Below are 24,442 nucleotides of genomic sequence, written 5' to 3' on the forward strand. Positions count from 1 at the left end.
TCAAACAAAATTTATAAACACTTAACCAACCCTATACTAGTATATGGTAAGTCAAGGGTCGAACACAAAGGAATGGTGGGCTATTGTCTATCGTCTATAGTCAAGCTATCCCAAAGTCTATAGGTAGGGTTGTGAATTCTAACTAGGACAAACACGGCAAATAAGCTTGAAGAAATCAAATGCAATAAGCACTAGGGCTAGGATCCACATGCATTCATAATGGAATTGACTAATTGGGAGGTCAAATTGGCTAAGTTAAACAATGTGAGGGAAGATCAATCATGCAACCAATAGAGCATATCAAGCTATTCTCCTAGAGGTCTAACTAGCGTCAACTACGATAAACTCTAGCTAGGAAACATCACAAGACACCTCAATCGTGTAAATGCAAGCCACAAATCAATGGTCCGTATCAATGTGAACTTACAATGCAATCTAGTGCAACAATCAAAGTTAGCCAATTTTCAATCAATCACACACATGCACATGATCATCAACCAAATTTAATCTCACTATCAACTCCATCAATTATCCCCAATTAGCACTAATCCATTACTCATACATGCTTCACCATTGCCCTAGCAAGTAATCTACTGACTAATCATGGTAATTAAGATCAAAACAAAACTAATCAACACATTCATCACGATCATTTCAAGCAATCTAAAATCAATACAAAAATCAATCAAACTTCAATCAAATATCAATCAAACTAAAACAATTAACCAAGCATATAAAAAACAAATGAAATTGTAACACCCTAATAATTCTCTCTTAAAAACCTGTGAGAAACCTGTATATAACCTGAACTATTTCAAGAGAATTACTGGCGTGCTACCGCCACGTATTCAAACGCTAAGGCTATCTCAGAAATTAGCAGCGGAAAACCAAAACAGTTATAAATAAACTTCAAAACAAAAGAATTAAGTCAAAATAAATGTTACAAGTTGGAACTATTAAGGCCCTTATTCAAAACCCAATAAAAGTAGTAAGTGATTAAATCCAGTGTTCAAATAAATTCAAACCCAAAAGAATTAGAGTCAAATAAAATCGAATTAAAATAAATTCAACTTGCAAAAGAAATAAAATGCAAACAACCAACTCTCTACTCAAGATCCCACAACCCTGATGAATGTTGCATGTGTAAGAACCTGTGGTTATTCTGCTCCCCAATATTACAAGTGTAAAAATTGGATCGTCACAGGGTCATTGAAAGGCGAAGGCCATGACCAAAGAAAGACACACACAAAAGCACGCAGTCAGCAAAGCTGAGTACATACAAGCTGCGAAATCAAATTAAAAAAATACCTAACATGCTACTAATAATCAAGCACAAGCATCATTAAATATAGACTCAATTCATGACTCGATTAATAAATTTATTAAGACCTCACTAATTAATATTAACTGACTCATTTATTTATTTCATTGGATTTAGCAATAGACAAGGTTGTCCAACCCATGTCCCATTTGGAACATCAATAAAGAAAAACCCCATGCCTCCTTTCGGAAACATCAATAAACATCCAACGACCACGGGCGCGACTCCGTGACCGTAGTTAGTATGAGATCTCACCTTACTCCTAGTTTTAGAAAAATACACTACGTGAAAAAATGAATTTAGCACCGGTTCAAACCCGGCCTAAGACACCGGTTTGAACCGGTGCCAATGTGGGGGGTGCCAAAAAGGGGTTTAAAAAGGCACCGGTTCAAACCGGTGCCAAAACTCAGAATAGGCACCGGTTAACCGGTGCTAAAAATGGCAAAAAAAAAATAATTGCTTGTTTTTGGCACCGGTTAACCGGTGCCAAAAGTGCCCCAAAATTTAATTATTTTTTTTTTTTTTTTTTGTTTTATCGTTTTATCCACTTAAAAATTAAATAGACTAAATTAATAACCACATCAAAACATAAATCCAATATCATGAATATTTACAGTATATGATTAAAAAAAAAATTATAATATACATCAATAAAATAGTTTGATTACAACATATAAGTACGAAAAAAAATTACAATATAAGTTAAAAAAAAATTACAATATAAATTAAAAAAAATTACAATATAAATAAAAAAAAAACATTCACATCTAAATCCGTATTCTTGTATCTTGTTTCTTCGATTTCAGATCTAAATAACATACCTGCACCAATTAGAACAAAAAAAAATCGATTAATATAATCAAGCTTCAAAAAAAAAAAACCCAGAAATTTAATCCCAAAAATTCAAACCCAGAAATTTAATCCCAAAAATTCAAACCCAGAAAAAAGTTGAAATCGAAAAAAAACTTGAAAACCCAGTATTCGAATAAACCCAGAAAACGAAAAAAATTGAAAACGAATAAACCCATATAAAAAAAAACCAAATCGAATAAACCCAGAAAAAAAAAAAACCAAAAACCGATTAAAATAAAAATCAAAAACTGATTATAAACCCAGAAAATAAAAAATAAAAATCGATAAAAAAAAACTCAGAAAATAAAAATCAAAAACGAAATAAATCGCTTAAATTAAAAAAAAATTCGATTAAAATAAAAAAAAAACCCAGAAATAAATATATAAAAAACGAATTAAAAAAAAATCGATCAAAAAATTGATTAAGACAAAAAACCAGAAATAAAAAACAAAAACGAATCCAGAAAATAAAACCTTGGATTAAAAAAAAACAAACCCAGAAAATAAATATATATAAAAAAAACCGAATTCAAATGATTAACAAAAAACAAACCCAGAAAATAAATTAAAAAAACAAAAAAAAAAAACCTCGAATTGGTTATGCATGTGGTGGTCTTGGTGGTGTTGCATGTGGTGGTCTTGGTGGTGGTCTTTAATAGAAAGAAAGAAGGAGATCGAGAAAGAAAGAGAAGGAGATCGAGAAAGAAAGAGAAAGGAGATCGATATTTCTGTGGGCTGGGCTGGGCCGGAGGTGGTGGTTGTGACGGTGGTTGTTGTGGCGGTGAAATGGCGGCTCAAAAACTAATTACTTGAGAAGGAGAAGGAAGGAGGAGGAGAGGAGAGAGAAAGAGAAAGAGGAGGAGAGGAGAGGAGAGAGAAAGAGGAATGAACTAGATTAGGGTTGAGAACAAATAAGTAGCAGCCGCCTTTTTTTTTTTTTTTTTAATACTTAAAATACCGGTTCACAAAGGCACCGGTTCAAACTGGTGGCCTTTATGTTTTTGGCACCGGTTTGGACTGAACCGGTGCCTTTTATTCTGCTTTAACTTCCCACTAATTTTGTAGCCCATTTTTGACACCGGTTTGGACTGAACCGGTGCCAATTAGGGGGTGCCTTTTTGATATTTTCTACTAGTGATAATATTTGAAATAGGAGACTCGTAGATCAGACGACCTCGATAAAAGTACACGGCTAATACCCCATGTACCCCAACCCCTGATTGTCATTACTCCAGATGCGCACCATTCCAGAGTTTTATTGCTCATCCATCTTGCACTTTACGTGATTTACAGGTTTAGACTTGGTGATGACTCATATACATTTCAATACAAACATCCCAAAAACAATTCAATCAAACATGGCAATTTCTCAATTTAGATTCTTGATTTATTAGTGATAAACAACATTTATTAATTATTCCATTACTACCTCGGTGTATAAACACCTTGAGTGCATAAGGCACCCTATAACCTTAACCTCGTCTTACAAGACTTGAGTTTCTCCTTTACTCATCCTGTTTACATAATCATGAATGAGTAATAATTTGAACTTTACACCAATCACATACCTTTGCCTTTAAGCGCACCTTGCATAATTAAAGCATAAATAATACTTGCATTATAAACTAGTGCACATCATTTGAAATTCACAATGTATAACCAGACAATTTAACCCAGTCAATCCTATACATGATACTAAGTTCTCGATCCGTCCTTAAACATGCACCTACAAGCAAGGTTTCGTAACTTGTACGTACCTTGTGTAAACAATCCGGTTGGCCACTTTAAAACTAGAAGTCGCCTTCTACAAAGTCCTCTCCTAAACCAAACAATTAGAAATAAATCAATACCAAAGCAATTAAAATTACACCAATACTAAACTACTTTAAAACATCTTAAATCATCAAAATAAAGCCTTTAAATTGTTCCCAATAATCAAAGTTAGTAATATAACATCCCAACTTTAAGTTTATAGGTTAGAATTATGAAAATATAGTGTTTTATATCAAATTACAGCAACTTTAAAGTGGGTAAATAAATCTGGCCTGGAAATTTGTTTTAAGTATATAAAATAACCCCATAAGCATAATTACTTGAAATAGTCATTATATAGCAAATAGTGTGTTAAAAACCCAAGAATATATCAATTCAATGCAATTAGAGGCTTCAAAATAAAAGGTATGAAATCTGAAAATTATTTTTAAAGTTAGAATTTAAAGTTCAAAGCTTTTTCAATCACAAAATACTCACAATAATTCTTTTATAGGTTTAGAAGCATAAAAACATGAAATTAACACCACTTGTTCATAAAAATTGAAACTTTAATAAATCTGAAAATTTATATATGATTAGAATAATTATACTTTAATGTAATTTAAACATAGTATGGTTAGATAGTTTGATTAACATGTTATCAAGCCCTAAAACATGAAAAATCAATGCTTTAAACCCTAAAATATACAAAATACAAAATCTGAAATTTTATTTAATAATTTAGACATACAAAACCCATAAATTTATAATCTTTTGTAATTTATACATACTATTAAAGCCTAATAACAATAATTTTATAATTGAAATCAAATAAAAATTGAAGCTTTAATCAAAATAACAAGAAAATAAAGGAAGAGAAAACAAGAGGAAGGAGAAGAGAGGAAAGGCGGACTGCTAGGCGGCTGGTTGTGCGGGGCGCGACGGTCAGACGGTGGCCGGAGTTGTGGTGCGTTGGCGGCAGCTTCAGGAATTTTATTTATTTTTTTTCTTTGTACTGTTCGTGAAAGTAGGGAGAAGGAGGAGGAAGGTGAAAGCTTTTCTCTTTTTTTTTTTTTACGTGAGAGAGAGGAGAAGTGTGAGGGTTTTTGAGGGTTTTATTTGGGCCTTGGGGTTTCCTAATTAGATTAGGAGTAAAATTTGAGGTTTTGGGCTATTAAGTTAAAATTGTTTGTAAATTAGTTATAAACATATTAGTTTACTTAAATCTTTTCATAAAAATAATTTATTTCATGAAACTGACATAAAAATATTTGTAAGAATAATATATAAATAAATTATAATTAAGTTGAAAATATGGGGGATTACAGAAATCAACTAAGATCAAACTATATATTGAATCAAAGAAGAGTAATCATTACAATACTTGATCAAAGATCAAATGAAATGAAGAAATCTTGAATCATCAACAATTAACCATGAATTTCTCTCTCTAAAAACCTAGAGTTTCTCTCTCTAAAATATGATATCAAAAGTTCTCTAATTGTTATCTGAATGATTCTCTCTCTAAAAATAGAAGGAAATACTATATATAAGAAAGATACAAAAGAAGAGTCGGTTAGATCGTCCAAAAAGAGACCCCGGGAGGTGCGGGCGCACGAAAAAGGGTACGGAACAGGGCACCCAGGCAGGTGCGGCCACACCTAGCTGATGCGCGGCCGCACCACCCAGGTGCGCGGCCGCACCTTGCACGTGCGCGCCCGCACCTGGTGGAAGCTCACACATCCCCTTCTTTGTCCTAGCTCAACCTCGTGCGCTCGTCTTGGGGATGATGATGAACACCAAGGTAGGTAGTCTTGAAATGGATAATTTGGTGGGTTTGTGGCAAAGATGATGCCCCCACCGCATACGTGCACCGATCTCTTGACTTGCTCCTTGCGTTCCTTCAAACTTGAAGCTCCAAAAGCGAACACGAGGCATCCAACTTGATGAGAAATGTAAGAGGAAGGCTCGGGAATATTTGGAAACACGATCATAACCTGAAAACAAATGAAAACAAACAAATAAAAGGGAAAAAGAACAAATAAACAAAGAAATGCACAAAACAAGGAAATTAACTACGAAAAGCACAAACTAATGAAATAAAGAGCAAAACTAAGAAGAACTAAGGAAAAGAGCTACAAAATGGAATGAAAATCATCCTAAAAGAGATCAAATGAGTGCCATAAATGACACTCATCAAAGTTCCTAACTATAACTGTTTTATATTTCGCGAAAATTAGGCTTTAGGAACTTACTACAATTCACCCCCCCTCTTGTAGTATACCATATGAAATAACACACGCGTCAAATCCTGTTTTTCCCCAGTAATGAGATTGGAAAATTGGAAAGACCGTCGATTAGAATAGGTGAGGAGCCAACCATTTTTGGAATAAAACAGGGTAAAAGGGTGTGGAAATAGTTGGAGAGTACTCGAGTATGAAGTACCCTGGCATGGATCAGTTAGTCCCCATGATCCACCATTGTTCGTAAATAACATGACCATAGGGAACACAACGTTATTGGTGTGACTTCTCCATTGACGCGGAGGACATACTGATCGAAAAGATGTGCAACTTGCTCGGAAATTCCAATAATCAAATAAGTGCATATGCTTTGAAATCAACTCTATCAAGTGTAGAGGAAGGTTAGATACCCTGCTTTCGTGCTGTATCATTTGGTGATGCGACAACTCAAGGTGTTCGTTTTTCTTCAATTCTTTTTCTGTTGATAACCTGGAAAAAAAATTAAAATCCAAACATCAGCATATATAGCAAAATTTCATCAATTCAAGATTCGACTAATCGATTATCGTGTAACACTAACCTTTGATTTCGTGGAATAAGCCATACAGGGTGGCTGCTAGGCCTTAATGAGCTCGAACAAGGCCGGAGTGTCATAAAATTAAACTATTATCAAGTAAGTTTGTACATGTACGTGTAAAATTGTTGATCTTTTATAGATTGATGGCAAAAGTAGATACAATCCCCCTGTATACCTCCTCCTGATTTAGGCGCGTTCGTTTGTTGTTCCCAACACCAAGTACAACAACTAAGGCCGAGGAAAAAAGCTCTGCCATCCAAAGAATTAATCTGCCTCGAGTTTTTTCCGTCTAAATCAAGCTCGAATACTTTAACTTCCGTAACTTTACTGTCAAATGCACAGATTGAATGCAAGGAAATATGGTAAAGTCGTTGACAAGATTCAATCAAATACTCTACAGGGTAGACAAGATCCAGAGCCTCTAAGTTAAGCTTAGGAATTCACGACTGCTCAAAGGTTAGTGTATTTGTACCATTATCTATCTCCCGGAATAAAATTTTAGTAAATGTCCTATCTGAAAATTTATCAGAGACGTTGTTATAGACAAACACATCACTATATCTGAATGGTCGTAATGAGACCCAAGTACAGTTAGGGTGTGCAGGGCGGCAGGAAAACAAAAAACTTTGGCAAATTTCGCTCAAATAATAAAAACACAACATCAACACACAATCAGGGGGTGATTTGAGGGTGCACTGACTTGGAAAAGCTTACTACGAGGTGCAGCTTGCATCAGAGGGAGATTTATGGTCTTACAAGTAAATAAATTAAAGATAGAAAAGTTTGCTTCATTACTCAATTCATCGCGTAGAAACAACCATTCATTGTAAAAACAACCAAGTATAGATTTGCCGCGTAATTGAGGGATACTTTTGACACAAGATCTGTTGTTGTCATCTTCAACTGATGGCCCCGATATGGAGAGAAAGATCTGGACATGGTTGTTAGATTCATGTGTGTACAAAAGGCACGGTGTTTTTATGAGTGACGAAAGGCTAAGAGGCTTAACCTTTTCCTCCATTGACAAATTGGAATAATCTAGCTACCCACTAATAAGAATTGTGTGTTATTAATTATTATCAGTATTCCTCCATAATTAAGATGTTCACTCTTTTCTTCCTGTGCACAAAGATAAGATTAGGGAGAATATGAAAAATGTTATTAATGGTTTGTATTCTCCCTAATATAATCTTATTATTAATGGTTTGTATTCTCCCTGTGCACAAGATAAGTAATTTAGTGTAATGCAGTCACAAATCTTATCTTTCTAGGTTCACTGATTTTGGTTGGTGGTGATCCTGGCGTTGGCAAGAGCACCCTGTTATTGCAGGTATGACATTTTGATGATGAAATTAGCAATCCTTGTGTTCGTTTTGTATGGATTGGAGGGGGGGGGAGGGGGGACGGGTGGGGGTTTACCCTACCTGTTCTTTGTGGTTACATATTTTTTTTTAGTTTTTTTTTTTTTATTTATTTTTTATTTTTGGCACAGCTTGCTTTCCATATTCTTGAAGATTACAATATTTTATGTTTCACTGACGAGCTATATTCTAAATGAAGATTGCTGCCTTAATAGCAGAAAGTCATGATGATTCTGAAAGCGCGCCGGTGGTCTACATCTCTGGTGAAGAGGATAGTGTCTGTGAAAAGACCGAAACAGCATGATTTCGTGCTTATAATACTTGTGTTTCATGAATGGAAAATAGGAAGAAGAGGGACACTTACAATATCCAAGTTGCTCTTGCTCCCAGTATGATGACAACATTCATGAAAGCCAAATGAACTAATCTAGACAGAAAGAATAAAACATTTCAGCACTTATAAGCTACAGGCTCATCAATCTTGCTATAAGGATTTCTTTTGGCACCAATCATTATATGTTGCATATTTGTTTGTAGAGTATTGAGCAAATTGGAAACAGAGCAGATCGGCTGAGCATTAATGCAGAGGACTTGTTTCTGTATTCAAGCACTGATGTTGAGGTTTATCTATATTTCCCTAAGTTTTAAGCCTTAAATGATGATCTCTATAGTTTACTTCATGACTCTCGTAGTTTTATTGTTTGTCATAAACCTTGTACGTAGTATATATTTTTATTTATTTTATAATTTGATATTGGAGTTAAAGTGGGTGTTTTCTAACCTTGCTTTTGGGGTTACAGCTATGAAATCCATTAGTCCAAAAAGATTGATTTTACTTCATTTTATAGGATATTTTGAAAAAGGTGTCACTTCTTTGCCCACGGGCTGTGGTCATCGACTCCATTCAGATTTCAGACTATATATTTGCAAGGAGTGACGGGAAGTCCAGGAGGAATGTCGCAGGTATTTATTGGGTGTATGTGCTTGAGCTAGAAATGTGCTTTAGAAACTTCTCAGTACCTAATGTGCTGATAATAACCAGATTGTGTAAGTTCTTCCTCTTTTTGTCCTGCTGCCTCTGATTTTTCCCATAATTGACCCCAAATGAGGTTGAAGCATGTAATACTCTATGATGCTAATGGAATTCTTTCCTAATTTCATTGCCACCTCATCATTATTATTACTCAAAATAAACTATCTTTTCAGAAACTTCAGTTGTCTTTGCCACTTCCTAGTTTGGCAGCTAGAAAGCGGAATGTATGGCTCAATGGCTGTATGCTGTTTCTCTGTGTTTGCATGTGGACACAATATTTTTCATAAATGCTAGTATCATTAATTTATGTGCTATAACGAAAAAAAAAAAAAAAAAAAAAGCCTACCTAATAGCTGATAAAGCTGTCTAAAAGTGTCTGATACAGTGATACTGAAATGCTAAAATGCTCTATATACTTTAGAGTTTGTGCTCCTGCCATAGTGCTATGCTTAGAACTGAAAGCTTAAATATCCCTCCCCCCCCCCCCCCCCCCCCCCATCTCCCAAAAAAAAAAAAAGAATAAGAAAAGTAAGGAAGATGTAGTTGTTTTTGGGAATTGATTTTGGCACACCTCTATGTGAGAGCATAGTTTTCTATGCTCTTCTCACATAAGGGTGTGCCAAAATCAATTTCCGTTGTTTTTATTCAGCATTGCTAAAGAGGTTGACTATTTCTTAAAGTTACATTAGTATTTGCCCTACTCTGGGTAGCTGTAGGTAGACTACTGATACTAATGTTGTGATGACAGTTGAAGAATTGTACGGCAGCATTGCTTCGTTTTTCAAAGAAGACCGGCATCCCTATTCTGCTGGTAAGTATGGACTGTAATAACATCAGGCAGATATTATCTAGTACCCCATTATCTCTTTTCTATTGCTTTTTAATTCCCAACAAACCCTACTTACACAATATTTAACTCCAATTAACCACTTACATAGTCAAACCGATGCCAAAAAAAAGGAGGTTAATACTCCTTATGTTCCATAATGTAGCATGTTTCCTAATTTTCACAGTAATCAAGGTAGTAAGAGTGTGTAATATTCTTAAATATAGTGGTATATTCTAATTTCTATGGAAAAATTAATGATGACATTTGGTGAATCTTTGGATATATGGGTATTTTATATGGGGAAGGTGAAAAGGTAAATAGTGACACGAAAATTTGGGAAATTGTAGGGACATATAATATGGGGAAGGTAAAAAAAATAAATAAAAGTTGATTCAAAAAAAGGTGTATTATGGTAAACTTATGTAAAATAAATATAGAGATATTAAAACAGACACAACATTGTGGGACGCCCCTAAAAAGAATACTAGCACTTTATTATGAAACAATTGGAGTATAAAACATTTTATTTTTAATCTATCAAAAGAAATTGTGGAACCATCAAAGCCCACATTCTTCACTTGGTTAATATCCATGAAGTGAACTCCATATCTTGATAAAAGTAAGCTTTTGTCCACTAGTTTCAGTTTTATGTTGTAAGACCTTTTCTTTTGACATGACTAGGCAACTTTAGCTTTTATTGACATTTCTACTAGTTCCTCTGTTTTTTATTAGATGCATCAGTTTTAAAATTGTGAACTCCTTGGCAATTTTTAGAGTAGAGAGATAGGAGTAAAAATAAAAAGGACACATGTGATATGAGAGAGATAGAGAGAATTTATTGACCAAAAGGGAAAGTGATGCATCTAATATAAAACGGAGGAAGTACAAATTTTGCTGGAAGCTAGACATGAAGATGCATACCATTGATGCTAGTTCAAGGTCTCCTGTTTGATAATTGAAATACTTGTAGCCTGTATGAAGCTGTACAATTAGTCGATTATGAATTTGTTGGAATATAGAAATGTGAAGAAGTAAAGCCATTGACCTTTGTTTTAGGAGGGAATTTGATTGTCATGTGAATAAGTGCATTCACCAAATCAATGGTATAGCCTCTATCACTCATGTGCAGAATGGTTTAGCCTGCTGGCACTCTAGCTCTTGTCTGACCAATTGCAGTCACCTGTTTTCATATCTAGACCTTGATATCTATAGTTATATTTTGTTTTCCTTTAGAGTGGTATGATTGAACTTGAATCCCAATTAAATGTTCGAACTATTCGATACATACTTAAAAGGTAGCATTGTAGCAGTTAGACTGTGCTGAATATAAATTGCCTAGAATTTCTTGCTTTTGATCATGACATTCTTCTTTCCCCCTCTCACTCTGAGGGCATGGTGGGACTTACCTGTTTCTGGACTATAGTTAATGTAGCTTTTGCTTACCCTGTCCTTTTACTACACTGCAAGCTGGAAATAATGTCAGATACATGTGTAGAGTCTAGACTCTAGAGACAGGAAAACAAAGGGTCTAGTGTAAGTCATTAGACCCCTGATTAGATTACAAATGTTGGCCAGGATCAGTCTTGCTGCTAATGGCGGTTAGCTTGGAGTGAGCCTATCTTCATCTTAAACTGTTTTCCATGTTGTGTGAAAATACTACAGGTCCTTTTGTTTCCCTGACATGTATATTTCTGTTAATGACATATTGGACATGTGACCAAGATTGGAGACATTGCAGGTCCTCGTGTTTCGGAGCACATTGTAGATACTGTGCTATATATGGAGGTATCTTTTGCCCTGTGTTATTAAGTTTTGATGGAAAATTACTGGTGCCATCATCTTTGTTGCCGTTTTCATATTTCTTCTGCCACAGGCAGTGGCTGATCCAGGATTTTATGGGTGCTGGGTCACCGACTCACTGTCACCAATCGACCGGATATAAATCAATAATTAATGCATATATGTTCTAAAAGCTAATAAAAAAAAGTCACTCCAAAACTTTTGTATACATCCGGTGTACAGTAATTTACTGTACATCGGTGGACACTTTTATCAAATTTAGGGTCACTTTTAAAAAATTTTGCCATTACTTTTATTAATAAAGCATAAATACTTCGCAACTTATATTTATGTCAGGGTAACTTTTATTCATATAAGGGTAATATTTGCCCATTTTAGGGTAACTTAATAACGGATGTACAATATTTTATTGTACATTCGACTTATTGAAAAGTTTGTCAAAATATCTTGTGGGAGAGGAGGATTTGTGGCAGATAATGACAAATCACCAATAAAATTACGAAAAAGATTTAGAATGGTGAGCTTTAACAAGTTACCTAATGGGAACTAAGAATGTAAGATTTGAGGGATGAAAGTAATAAATTAAAAAAAAAATCAACAAGTTACTTAGTGAGAATATATGTTCAAAATAGTACGTGTTCAAAAATACGTTCTCAAAATTAGAGAGTAATAAATAAATTAAAAGTACGTGCTAAAAAAAATATATAGCCGTATAGGTAGTATATGATCTTTGACAAAATTATATTATGCCTCCACCAAAAACAAAGAAAGAACAAAGAAAGAAAGAAAAAAAGAAATAACAAAGAAAGGAACAAAAAAAGAAAGCAAAAAAAAGAAAAAACAAAGAAAGCGGAAAGTTCTAGTGAGAGAAAGAGTTTTAGTGAGAGAAAATTCTCTCTGTCTTTGTCAAGTTTAAAGTTCCCCTGTTCCATTTTCCTTCTTACACTCTCTGGTTTGACTTAGGTTTATCTTCTAAGCTACTTCACTATGAGTGACCGTGTTTTTCCTTCCACCTTTGTCTACCCTCACCGAATAGGAGCTACTCCCTATCCGCCTCTGGAGTATGAAACTAGTCACCTTTGTTGGGACTTTTGTGTCATAGGACGGCTGTGGGATGCTCGGGACTTTTCGGTGGATTTAGTTCAACGTTTGGTTTCTAGATATTGGCACTTACGTCAATCAGTGGTGGTTTATCCTTATGATGGTTACTTCGTGTTCTTCTGCAGAAATGACGATGATGCTGCAGACCTTGATAATATTGGTTGGGTTCATCTTAAAGGCAGCCTTATGGTATTACAACGTCTTCGAGGACACTCGGTCCCAGAAAATCTCAACCTAAACCTTGCTGATATGTGGGTTACGGTGGTCGGTCTTCCTATTCGTTTTTCGACACCGAGGGTGGCGGCTTCGGTGCTTGCACATGTCGGTGACATTACTATGGAGGAAGAATTACAAGGTGATTTCCCAATTCCTAGGCCTCGTGTTAAATTATTAGTTGATCTATCTTTGCCATTAATTACGGGATGTTACTTTCCTACCTATGATAATCGTGCTACGTGGGTTCGTTTTAAATACAATGGCATATTTAGATTCTGCAAAAAGTGTGGGTTTGTCGGACACGGTCGGACTACGTGTGCTAAGGAACAAGATGAAGTCACCTTCCACTTGGAGCGTCGCTTTCGTAAGCTCCACGAAAGGGGTGCACGTGTTTTATTTGGTCCAACGGATACTCCTTTATATACAAATGCTATTCGTGGTACTATTCCCAATCCGGCAAATTGGACTGCGGAGCTTTTTTTTTTTGTTTTCATAACGATGAGGATCCTTCGGAAATGTCAGGGGATTCTCATCCTTGTGACCATGATGCTTTTGGAATTGGAAGTTTGGAGTCTCCTCCTCCTGGAGACATTCCTCGACGCTCTTTACCAGGGCTTTTTCCACCCTCTATTCCTGGGGTTTACAGGGGGGAACAAGATGAGGTCTGGCGGCGCAACCTTGGTGTCAACCGAGCAGTACGGTCGGAGTTCGAGGCCCAGGGTCGGCAAGACTTACCGCCAAACAGGACACGTGCCCACCTTCCTTTCACGTTTTCTCAAGCGGCAGATTTTCGCGGTGGATGGCATAATTCTCCTCCATATGTCAATCATGCAGCTCATATCTGTTCGGCTAGATGTAATTTAGCGGCACGTGGGGGTCCTATTCTACCTCATCAAGTTTTTCATTCTAATCACAGAGGAAGGGATGCGGGAGCGACACCTGGCAATCCTGTTAACATTTCAGATCAATCCTATTCCTTTTCTATTTCGGATTCGGATAGTCAAGAAACTTCTCAAACTGGTCCATCTTGGCCCATTAATCAGGCCGATTCAATTCTTGGGCCTGCTCCTACTTTAGTGGATTTGGACATCACTCAAAATATGCGTGCTCACTCTTTGGGTATGGAGCATTCTGCTTTGAGGCCTTCTTCTGTTTGTACAAGGCCAACTCCTTTAGATCCAATATCGAATTCTGAATTGGAGGCTCAGATTTTTGGTTCAACTCTAGCTAGGGTGTTATACTTCTACTTGTTCCCGTATGAATCGAAATATGTTGGAGTCGGACCCTTATCTGAACTTGGGCAGTGCAATTATTCCTCCGACTTTAGTGACGGCGCTTCGCCATTTTTCGCCTCCTCCTTTTGGGCCTTCAAGTCCTGTGTATCCAGACCCGTTTGGAGCTGGACCCAGCAATTGGGTTGGTTCTTCTCCGGGAGTTCCTGCTGCGGTGATGCCCCCTATTCGTCAGTCGGCTTCCCCTGTTCTGACTCAGCATCCGTCGCAATATTTTGGTTCTCCTATCCCTTCACCTAATCGAGATGATCCAGGTTACTTGGCGGATTCTTCAGCAGAGGGGTTTGCTCTATCTACGGGTGATTCTGATGAGGTGACTGGAGACGTTTCCCCTGAGTTTGGTGGTATAGGTCCAGGTTCTGATGATCCGGTACCGATGGAATGCTCTCCTCCAATTTCTATTCAGTCTTCGCCTAAGTCAGATTCGGCAACTCCTTCTGAGAATAAAACAGTAGCAAAATCCAAGGGTAAAAAACCTCTTACTCTGAAATTAACTAAAAAAGGGGATAAAGTTTGGAACTGGGTTAAGGTGGCTTGCCCCTGCAAACGCCGATCAGCTTCGCCAGTGGGTCCCCTACAGGATGGTCACGCGTCGGATGCAAACTCAGTGTGTATGTCGTTTCTCAAACCTTTTAAGAAGCGCAAATGTGGTGATTCAAGTTCGAGTTCGAGTTCGGATGGTTCTCAAAATTCTAAGGGTATGATGGCTCCCCAGGATGAGCCATCCAAAGGATCATGAAGATTGCAGCCTGGAACTGTCGGGGGCTTGGAGCAGCGGACTCCCCTAAGGTTCCTTATATCACTTCCTTAGTCCGTAACTTTGCTGTAGATATTATTTTTGTGATGGAGACTTTTGTTTCTGTAGATATGGCTGTCCAAAAGTTGTCTGTAGTTGGTTTTGATGGTTTTTGTGGGTCAGATGCTTTAGGTCTTAGTGGGGCCTTAGTAGTTTTTTGGTTTGCCCCGGTTGAAGTTGTTCCCATCTCTATTTCACCCCATGTTATCTTCTGTAAAATAATGGTTCCTGGCCAAGCAATAAAATATGTAGTGTTTGTGTATGGTTCGCCTCACCTTTCTTCTAGACATTTAGTTTGGGATGAAATTTCAGTTATCTTGCATTCAGTGCCAAATGTGGTTATCCTAGGGGATTTTAATCAAGTGGAATACCTGAATGATAAGATAGGTGGTTCTAGGGATATCCCTAGTCGTCATACTTTTTTTGATTGGAAATTATCATCTCAGTTGTTGGATATACCCTTTTCTGGACCCCGGTTTACTTGGACAAATGGACAGATTCTGAACCCTACTTTTGAAAGATTAGACAAGGCTTTGGCTACCTCTGATTTGCTGGATTCAAATCCTAATGCCACTCTTTTCCATCAACCTATTTTATTTTCAGACCATGCAGCAGTAATTTTACAGGAATCTGGCTCTTGTGGTTCGAGAAAGCGCCCCTATAAAATTGACAATTGGTGTCTTGGAATTCCCGATGTTGCATACTTAATTGCATCAGGTTGGGCGGTTTTTTCGCCGAGCTCTTGTATGTTCTCGGTGTCTCGGAAGCTGGACAAACTTAGAAGGATCCTTCTTTCCTGGTGTGTTGACCATAAGCGGCAATGGGGTATTGATTGGCAGGATTTGGAGGGGACAGTTAGGCAGGGTTCGAATGATCTTTTGGATGCACCTAATAGAAGGGCATTCCTTGAAATTAGACAAGACAAGCTTTTTCAGGCTCAGACTTCTTTCTTATATTGGAAACAACGTTGTAAAACTCGATGGGATGCTTTAGGGGAATCCCATTCTGCTCTTCTTTTTCGCTCGGTGCAGGTTCGTCGTCGCAGAAATAAAATTTTGAGCTTAAAAGATGAGAATGGTGTTTGGTGCTCGGATCAGGTAGATATCTCGACTCTTTTACAGAAGTATTTCTCTTCACTTTATAATTGTGATAACACTTCTTCGGCCCCGGCGAATTGCTCATGGGAGAACTTGGAAATTCCATCCTTGTCAGCCTTGGATTGTCAATTTCTTTCTAGGCCGTTTTCGACTGCAGAAATTAAGGATGTTATGTTTCATATTGGTAGCGATAAATCTCCGGGTCCGGACGGGTTCACGGCTGGTTTTTTCAAGTCTCATTGGTCTGTTGTGGGTTCACAAGTTGTTGAAGCCATCCAGTACTTCTTTTCTCATGGCTATTTACTGAAAGAATGGAATCGCACATTCTTAGTTCTGCTTCCCAAGGTTGATCATCCGGAAGCTGCTTCCCAATTTCGTCCTATTGGCTTGTGCAATGTTCTTTATAAATGTATTGCAAAATGCTTGATAAATAGGTTAAGACGGGTTCTTCCGTCGTTAATTTCATATTCTCAATCAGCCTTTGTCCCGGGTCGGTTGATGGCAGATAACAGTCTTTTAGCTCATGAGCTGCTTTCCTACATGAAGACTTCTTCTTCGAAGTTCTGCTCGGCGGCTTTAAAGCTTGATATGAATAAAGCCTATGACCGAGTTAATTGGAATTTTTTATGGGAGGCTCTTCAGCGCTTCGGTTTTCCTCCATACTGGATCCATATTCTACAACAGTGTGTCTCAACGGTTTCATATCAGATTTTGGTGAACGGGGTTCCCTCTCAGGCCTTTCAACCTCATTGTGGTCTGCGTCAAGGTGACCCTTTTTCTCCTTATCTTTTTGTCCTATGCATGGAGATCTTTTCTCTTATGCTTCGTCGGGATGAGAAGTATGGTTTGTTCCAAGGCCTGCGAGTTTCAAGGCAGGCTCCTTCTATGTCCCATTTATTCTTCGCCGATGATGCTTTACTGTTTTTCCGGGCTACTCCCTCGGCTTGTGAGAGTATTTCTTCGGTAATACAGGAATTTTGCTCAGTTTCTGGACAAATGATTAGTCTTCAAAAGTCATTTATCCGGTTTAGCTCAAATACGCCGGAAGACTTCCGTGACTTTTTATCTTCCTCCATGCGTTTGAAAGCCTCGGCTTCTATTGGAACTTATTTGGGTGTCCCGGTTGATCTTGGTAGAAGTAAATGCAAAGAATTTCAATTTATGGTGGATAAGATGGTCCAACGCCTGTCTTCTTTTGCTTCTCTTAGGATGTCACAAGCGGCTAAGTTGGTAATTATAAATTCTATCCTGATAGCTTCGTTTAACCATATTCTTTCGGTTTTTAAGGTGCCTTCTTCTGTTTGTGATCGCTTGGACTCCCTGATCTCCCGGTTTTGGTGGAAATCTGGAAAGGATGCTAGAGGTATGTCTATGGCCTCTTCTACTTTACTACATCTCCCTAAGGGGTTAGGTGGGCTTGGTATTCGCAACTTCCGTTCCTTTAATGATACTCTTTTGGCTAAGCAATCAAATCGTTTGATGCAACACCCTCAACTCCTGGTATCCAGAACCTTGAAGGCTAAGTATCCGAATCTACTTTCTTCTACACCCCGTATTTCTTGCTCTCGCCCTTCTTGGGGTAGTAGAGGTTTGTTGCTTGGTTGTTCGGTGTTATCTAGGGGTTCGGTCTGTGCTTGTGTTAATATTTTGAATGACTGTTGGGTTCCTGGGGTGGAGGTCTTTTTTAGGAATTCTCTGCCTGAGTCGGAAAGACCTTCTTCTGTGGCTGAGTTATTATCACCTGTTGATTTTTCATGGAAGACTTCTCTTGTTCGCTATCTTTTCCCGCAACATATTGCTTCGACTATTTTGAGTTTGGAGCGCCCCAAGCAATTAATGGATGATTTCATGTACTGGAAGTTTACTAGGGATGGCTCGTTCTCTACTAAATCTGCCTACTCTTTCTTACTTTCTCCCCGTTTGGCGTCTGTTTCTTTTGATTTGCCTCCTACTTTGTGGAAGCATTTTTGGGGCTTGCCGATTCTTCCCAAATGGAAGTTATTTGTTTGGAAGATTTTACATAATGCTCTCCCAACTGCGTCTTCACTTGTGTTAAAGGGGCTACCTATTGACCCTACTTGCATTTTCTGTGGCTGTGCATCTGAATCTGTTGCTCATATTTTCCGTGGTTGTCAGTTTATTCAGTTGATTTGGGATTTGGTTTCCTGGGGCTCTCTTCCGGTTCCTGTCGATTACATCCCTTTTCAGTCTTGGTTTGCAGGGATTATTATGCAGTCTGCTGCTTCTAAAAACTGGACTTATTTAGATAAGCTCTTTGGCCTTTGCTGGGCAATTTGGCTTACTAAGAATGGGGCCAGATTCCGCTCGGAAGTGTATTCTCCGTATACTATTATTGATTTACCCTCGTCCTGGAGCACTTGAAGCGAAAAAGCTCGCCAACTGGACAATGTATTGGTCTCCTCTCCTCCTGGTTTTTCCCCTTGTCCTCGGGCTTATATTTTGCAGGGTGCTCCCTCGGAGATATATGATGTCTTGTTCTTTTGTGATGGTGCTTGGGATTCGGGTTCTTCCCGTGCGGGGGCTGGTTGGTGTTTTCAGGATCCCATTTCGTCCCAGGTTTTGGGGGGTGGGGCTAGGGCTTGTATGGCTAGTTCTGCTCTTCATTCTGAATTGTTAGCTTGTCTCTGGGGTCTTCAACATGTTCGTCAAAAAAGGGTTCACTAAGGTTAGAATTTTCAGTGACTGTTTAGCTATGATTCAGTTGCTGTCGGCTTCGAGTAAGGTGGATATCTTGGTTACTTGGATTGTTGATGAAATCCGGTGTATTTTGTCCTCTTTTGTGGCATGCTCCATTTACAAGGTTTCTATATCTACTGTGGATGAGGCGCATTCTCTAGCTGGTGCAGCTCGCTGCAGGGAGTTATTGTTTTATGTTTTTTAATGTTTTGTTAGTTTCTTTTGTCAAAAAAAAAAAAAAAAAAAAAAAAAAAAAAGAAGCGGAAAAAAAAGGGAAAACAAGAAAGCAAAAAATAAAGGAAATGCTGCTGGTGGGCTTTGATCTTGTGACCACAATATAGAGGAGTGAGGCCTTAACCACTAGACTAATGAGCACTTGTGGTTATTTAATGCAATGTTTAATATTTAATGGCTCTTTTTTTTTTGTTGGGTCACGTGACCCAACAAAAAAGGTGGCTCCGCCACTGGCCACAGGTTTGTTTAATGAGACAGTTATATGTTGATCGTGGTATTTGTTTCTCTTTCTCTTCCCATACTGATCCTTGAGAACAAAGGAAAAAACACATATTCAGTTATCCACATCTTGTTTCATGACTTTAAAAGTCCATTTAATGCATCTGCTTAGAGCGTATAAGGCCTTAAAATACTGAGTTTAAATGACACTGTCGGTTGTGTTATTGCATCACTTACTACATGTTTCAACTGGAGCTTACTTATTCACCATGTATAAGGATCCCTGCACGGCACCTACAAATGTTATTCTTCTCATCTAAGAAAATTTTCATTCGTCGTCACATATATATTGTGGAAAATAAGTTCCCATTTGCAAAGCCACCTGTTACACTGTTATTCCATTTGCAAGCGTAAGGAACTTGTTAAGGATTCAACAGGTTTCACACTGATTTGTCACTGGAGGCTGATTTTAATTGTGTAATGTTGTTATTCAAGGCTTTTTTAAAGTATTAAGAATGTTGTAGAAGGCTGATTTTACATGTGTAATGCTGTATAAGGATCCCCATATGACCACACATCACCACTTGTTAAATTGTAATTCAATTCGCTTGTTTAAGGAACTTTTAAACATCCATCCCCCGCCCCCCCCCCCCCCCCCCCCCCCTAACTGAGAGAGAGAGAGAGAAAGATACTAACAAATTATTGTTAGAGGCAAATCATGCAACTATGCAAGGTTTTAACGTATGCTTTTGCCTTTTCTAAATGTGACTAGTTTGACAATACTTCTTAGAACAGAGTGTTTTATTTTTTGTGATATACCATCAAATAATATAGTAGCCTACTTTTCTGCATCTAATGATGTGGTGATATCACCCGAGTTTCAGGGGGAAAAGCATTCAACTTACCGCTTACTTCGTTCAGTGAAAAACCGCTTTGGGTCTACTGATGAGGTATTATGATATTATCTCACTGTTGACTATGCCCTACCCCCTACTTGAGATACTTATGCTCTCAAATCTCACTTCTGATGCAGCTGGGAGTATTTGAAATGGCAGAATCTGGACTGCAAGCTGTTTTGAATCCTAGTGAAATGTTCATGAGTGAGGAGCATTCAGAATCAGACCATTTAGCTGGAATTGTTGTTGCTGTAATCATTGATGGCTCTCGAACTTTTCTTATTGAAGTTCAGGTATAAATCTTGTTATAAGAATATTATCCCTACAAGCTGTTCACCCCCCCCCCCCCCCCCCCCTGGCGCCTTCCATTCACCTAGACCCCTAATACTACTGCAATCCTCTTTTAAAAAGACAAGAAAATATATGGTAGATACTGTTCCCATGTGAATCTGATGGAAGTGTTTTGTTTTTGCACCAAAAAATAGTGTTCAAACTGATGTCTTCCCCTTTGCTGATCAACATTTTTGTCTTCTTAAGAGTTTCGTCTAACAGTGGTCTTACAGTTCCTTCCTATAAGTCTCTCTTTTCATATAACCAATAGGATAGCCTAAGGGTTGTTTGCAAGGCTGCTATGTAATTAGAATCACCGGACTGAAAACTTAGTTGTAAAGTAGAGACAACCAACTGGATCAAGACAAAGTAGCATCTTGAGTTATCCTCCTGACATCGACTCAAATTAATTGATTTTCTGTTGCCTGGTAAATGTTTGTCTTGATTTTGCAACACTCTTATGCCACTTCTACTTACAGGCATTATGTGTAGCCGACTCTATTGGCAAGCATCTTAATGGGGTTTCGACAAGCAGAGATGATATGATTATTTCAGTATGTCTTTTGGCTGAGATCTTCCTTAACTTTTATGTCTGTTAACAGCAATTTTATTCTTCACTTGCTGCTGCAATACATGTCTAGTTCCTGCGTATCTTTCCTTTGATAGTAAATATAGTTATTTGTTATGGTACGTTGATTAATGGTTAGAATAACTACCCCCTGTTATTTGCAACATTTTCCTTTCGGGTGTCAAACTTTGTAAATTTTGACTATAGCTCTCAAATCTATTTGTAATATAGTAATCAAACTAGTTAAAGAATTTGTTATGGTACGTTGATTAATGGTTAGAAATTTTGACTATAGCTCTCAAATCTTAATATAGTAATATACATAGTTAAAGAATTGGTAATCAAAGTTGTGCATTAAAAACTGTGAAAAGGCAAGCAAACTAGTAATTAAGCGGAGGAAGTATTTGTTTTATCCAATAATCACCATGATGGTGTTAGCTTGTTACTTGGTTTTCTTTGGCAGTTGGTAACGATGTATTCAATCAAGAAAAGATTCATTAAAAAAAAAATTGGACAGTGAAATTAAGACAAGGGGTACCTCATTAAATGTTGGACCACAGGTCTATATTTCCATCAAGTGTTAAATATCCTGGATTTTGTTTGGCTATAGCGGTTCCAGAATGTTCCGTGAAAATATCACGATGAGTTCCTTAAAAAGCTTTCGACTGGTACCATGAACCTCAAGACTTTCTACTTGAAAATTATTGGAATATGTACCCCTAGGCCCTAGGGTAGTGTTTAACATACGTTACTTTCACAGTTGGATTAATACAATTTAGTTCACTGTATAGTTGTTGAAAAATGCTTCGGTTAAGGATTGTGAAGCATTAATTTAGGGAAGAACTCTGTTTTATCTTCTAAAAAACAGGGTGTAAAGCATAAATAACAACTGTTACTAGTTTGTTGGCAGATCACAATTTTATGCTGGTGCTACTTATTATAGGAATTGAATGTTTTTTAGATGTGTATTTTTTTTTCTTTCTAGGTATCTTAATCTGACCAAAGATAATATCAGTTTGTTTGGCTAACTTAGAAAGCTATTAGTTGACGACTTGATGATTATTTAGAAACTTTATCAAAGAATTTCATTGTGACTTGGTTAGGGACAGGCATGATAAAAGTAGGATTTATGTAGAAGACTGAGTGTTTCACACATAATGGCGTAGAAAGTTGATAGCACTACACATTTTTTTATTATTTTTATTTTTTATTTTGAAGGGTGATAGCACCACACATTAAGGTAGTTGAATGTTTTCATTTTATTGAGTGCAATGGATGAACTATTTATGCTTTCATCGTTTGTTTACAGGTTCTTAAAAAGCAAGCAGGACTGAAAATGCAAGACTATGTAATCATTCTCTTCACTACTACCCTTGTGCTTCATGCTGTAGCTCTAAAGTGTCTTAGTCTCATATTTAGTCTTTCATCTTTTTAAATTCTTTTTCATGTTCACTCTCTTTTTTTAAAAAAAAAAAAATAAGGTTGGGGTAAGGCTAAATATATCTTCAACCAACCATAGCTCAGTCAGGAGCCATACTGCATCCATAAAATTCTCAATTATAAATTATACTTCATATGATATAGTTGGATGATGAATGGTGGGTTGCAGGATAATATTGTTAAGATGATGTCAATCAGAATGGAGAATATAATATCCTGTTATATAATTATAAAAAATTATCTTATAATTATCTTGTCAACGGTGCATTATGTTTCAAGAACATGCAGTGTCCCAAAACATAATTCATTGCATATTGTGAAAAGATATTGTGCCTACTTCAATTTGCATTTATGTTAATCTGATCAATTAGTGATGTTGGACATGAGTATATGCCCAGGTATTAGACTCGATTATATTAGGGAAACTATGCATGTTTTTATTTGAATACAGGAAATGTCCAGTGTTCATATCCATATCAGAGTGTCGAGTATCAAACATTGGTACTAGTTGTTTCGGGGGTTTTTGTCCCTCGGGAGAGTTACAACACTGAAACTGGATTCAACTGAGGACGCCTGTACCTGCAAAGCAAACGGACCTCCGGATGGTTGGGGGTCCGCCTCCGAAGATTAAGTCAGCAAACGTTCGGAAATAAAACGTGCGGAAGTAAAGTTATCTGCTTGGATTCCAAGCTCAGGTAAAGTGTGATAAGTGACGTATTGTCTCGTATTGCGTGTCCAAATTTTCTCTTTTTTTTGTCATAAATGACATAATGTCCCTATTTATAGGGTCCTTTTGAAGAGTGTGCCTTCCTAGGATCTGGTGACCTAGGAATTAGGTCACGCCGTTTTGCGGTGCCTCGGGATTTGGGCCTTAGAAGGCCGCCATCCCAGGGCCAATGCCTGAGTGACACGTGTCGCCACCTAAATGGTCCCTGATGGACCTTCAGTCCACGTAGGACGGAGAAGAGTCCACCCTCCACGTGTCATCATTCCATAGGTCCAAATGGCACCTATACGGAGGACACGTGGCGCTTTCTGATTGGGCCACCTGGCCGGGTATAAAATACCCAAATCATTTGCCCCTCACAGGGGTCACGTGCATTGCACGTGACTCCTGTGACAGGTGTTAGTATCTGAGTGGTCAGATTCAAAAATTACTGGAGGGAAAAAATTAGGGTTTTACCCCCCTATAAATAGTGAGGTTTGACCCCCCTTGGATTCACACCTTGGCGAATCTCTGGAGAATCTTGGACTTTTTGACTTAAAGAATCTCAAAATTCCCTAAGCGTTTTTCAAGCATTCGACACTCGGCCAACAGTCCGACTGTTCTTAAATCAACCAGGCGTCTTTCTCCCTTCTTCTAAGGTAACGCCTGTTTTTTTTCTCTTTTTACTCTTCAGTTTTTTCTTTGTTTTCGAAAAAATGGCTCCCCAATTGCATGCGGCACGGCGTAGGATAGTGATCAGCCGGTCACCGGGGACGGCTGAATCTAGAACTAGCAGTGTCGAATGCTTGGCCAAAGACCCTGCTTTGCGAACTTCTCCGAATCCGACCGTTTCCGTGTCTGTGCAGGACACTATGGCCAGAATCAAAAGAACAACAAGGCAGTGTAGCTCCGATGGAGTTTTCTACCATTCAGATGGGTCGACTGTTTATTCAGACGGCTCAATAAGAGTGCCTCGAAATGAGCTGTCGGAACACCCTGACAGCCCTTCCTATCTTCCTCCTACCCCCACCTATTACCATTCGCCCACATCTAGTGGAACTCCCAGTGATGGAATCCTGGGG

General features: G+C 37.9%; 1 protein-coding gene and 1 long non-coding RNA gene across 2 annotated transcripts; both read left to right on the plus strand.

The window, feature by feature from the left end:
• The first annotated feature begins 8,173 nt into the window (after nucleotides 1-8,173).
• On the plus strand, nucleotides 8,174-9,950 carry LOC145559994 (uncharacterized). Its single transcript, XR_014093066.1, has 3 exons — nucleotides 8,174-8,727; nucleotides 8,955-9,069; nucleotides 9,888-9,950. It is a non-coding gene; the product is annotated as an uncharacterized LOC145559994 (long non-coding RNA).
• A 1,544-nt stretch (nucleotides 9,951-11,494) lies between these two features.
• LOC145557833 (uncharacterized) lies at nucleotides 11,495-22,649 on the plus strand. The gene is made up of 5 exons (XM_081619017.1): nucleotides 11,495-11,753; nucleotides 20,305-20,370; nucleotides 20,454-20,609; nucleotides 21,126-21,236; nucleotides 22,524-22,649. Exons 1-5 carry the CDS (start codon nucleotides 11,748-11,750, stop codon nucleotides 22,647-22,649), a joined length of 465 nt encoding a protein of 154 aa, XP_081475143.1. The 5' UTR covers nucleotides 11,495-11,747.
• Nucleotides 22,650-24,442: the final 1,793 nt, after the last annotated feature.

Source organism: Chenopodium album, chromosome 9 (genome assembly GCF_948465745.1).
Source record: "Chenopodium album chromosome 9, dcCheAlbu1.1, whole genome shotgun sequence".
In the NCBI taxonomy this organism is placed as follows: Eukaryota; Viridiplantae; Streptophyta; class Magnoliopsida; order Caryophyllales; family Amaranthaceae; genus Chenopodium; species Chenopodium album.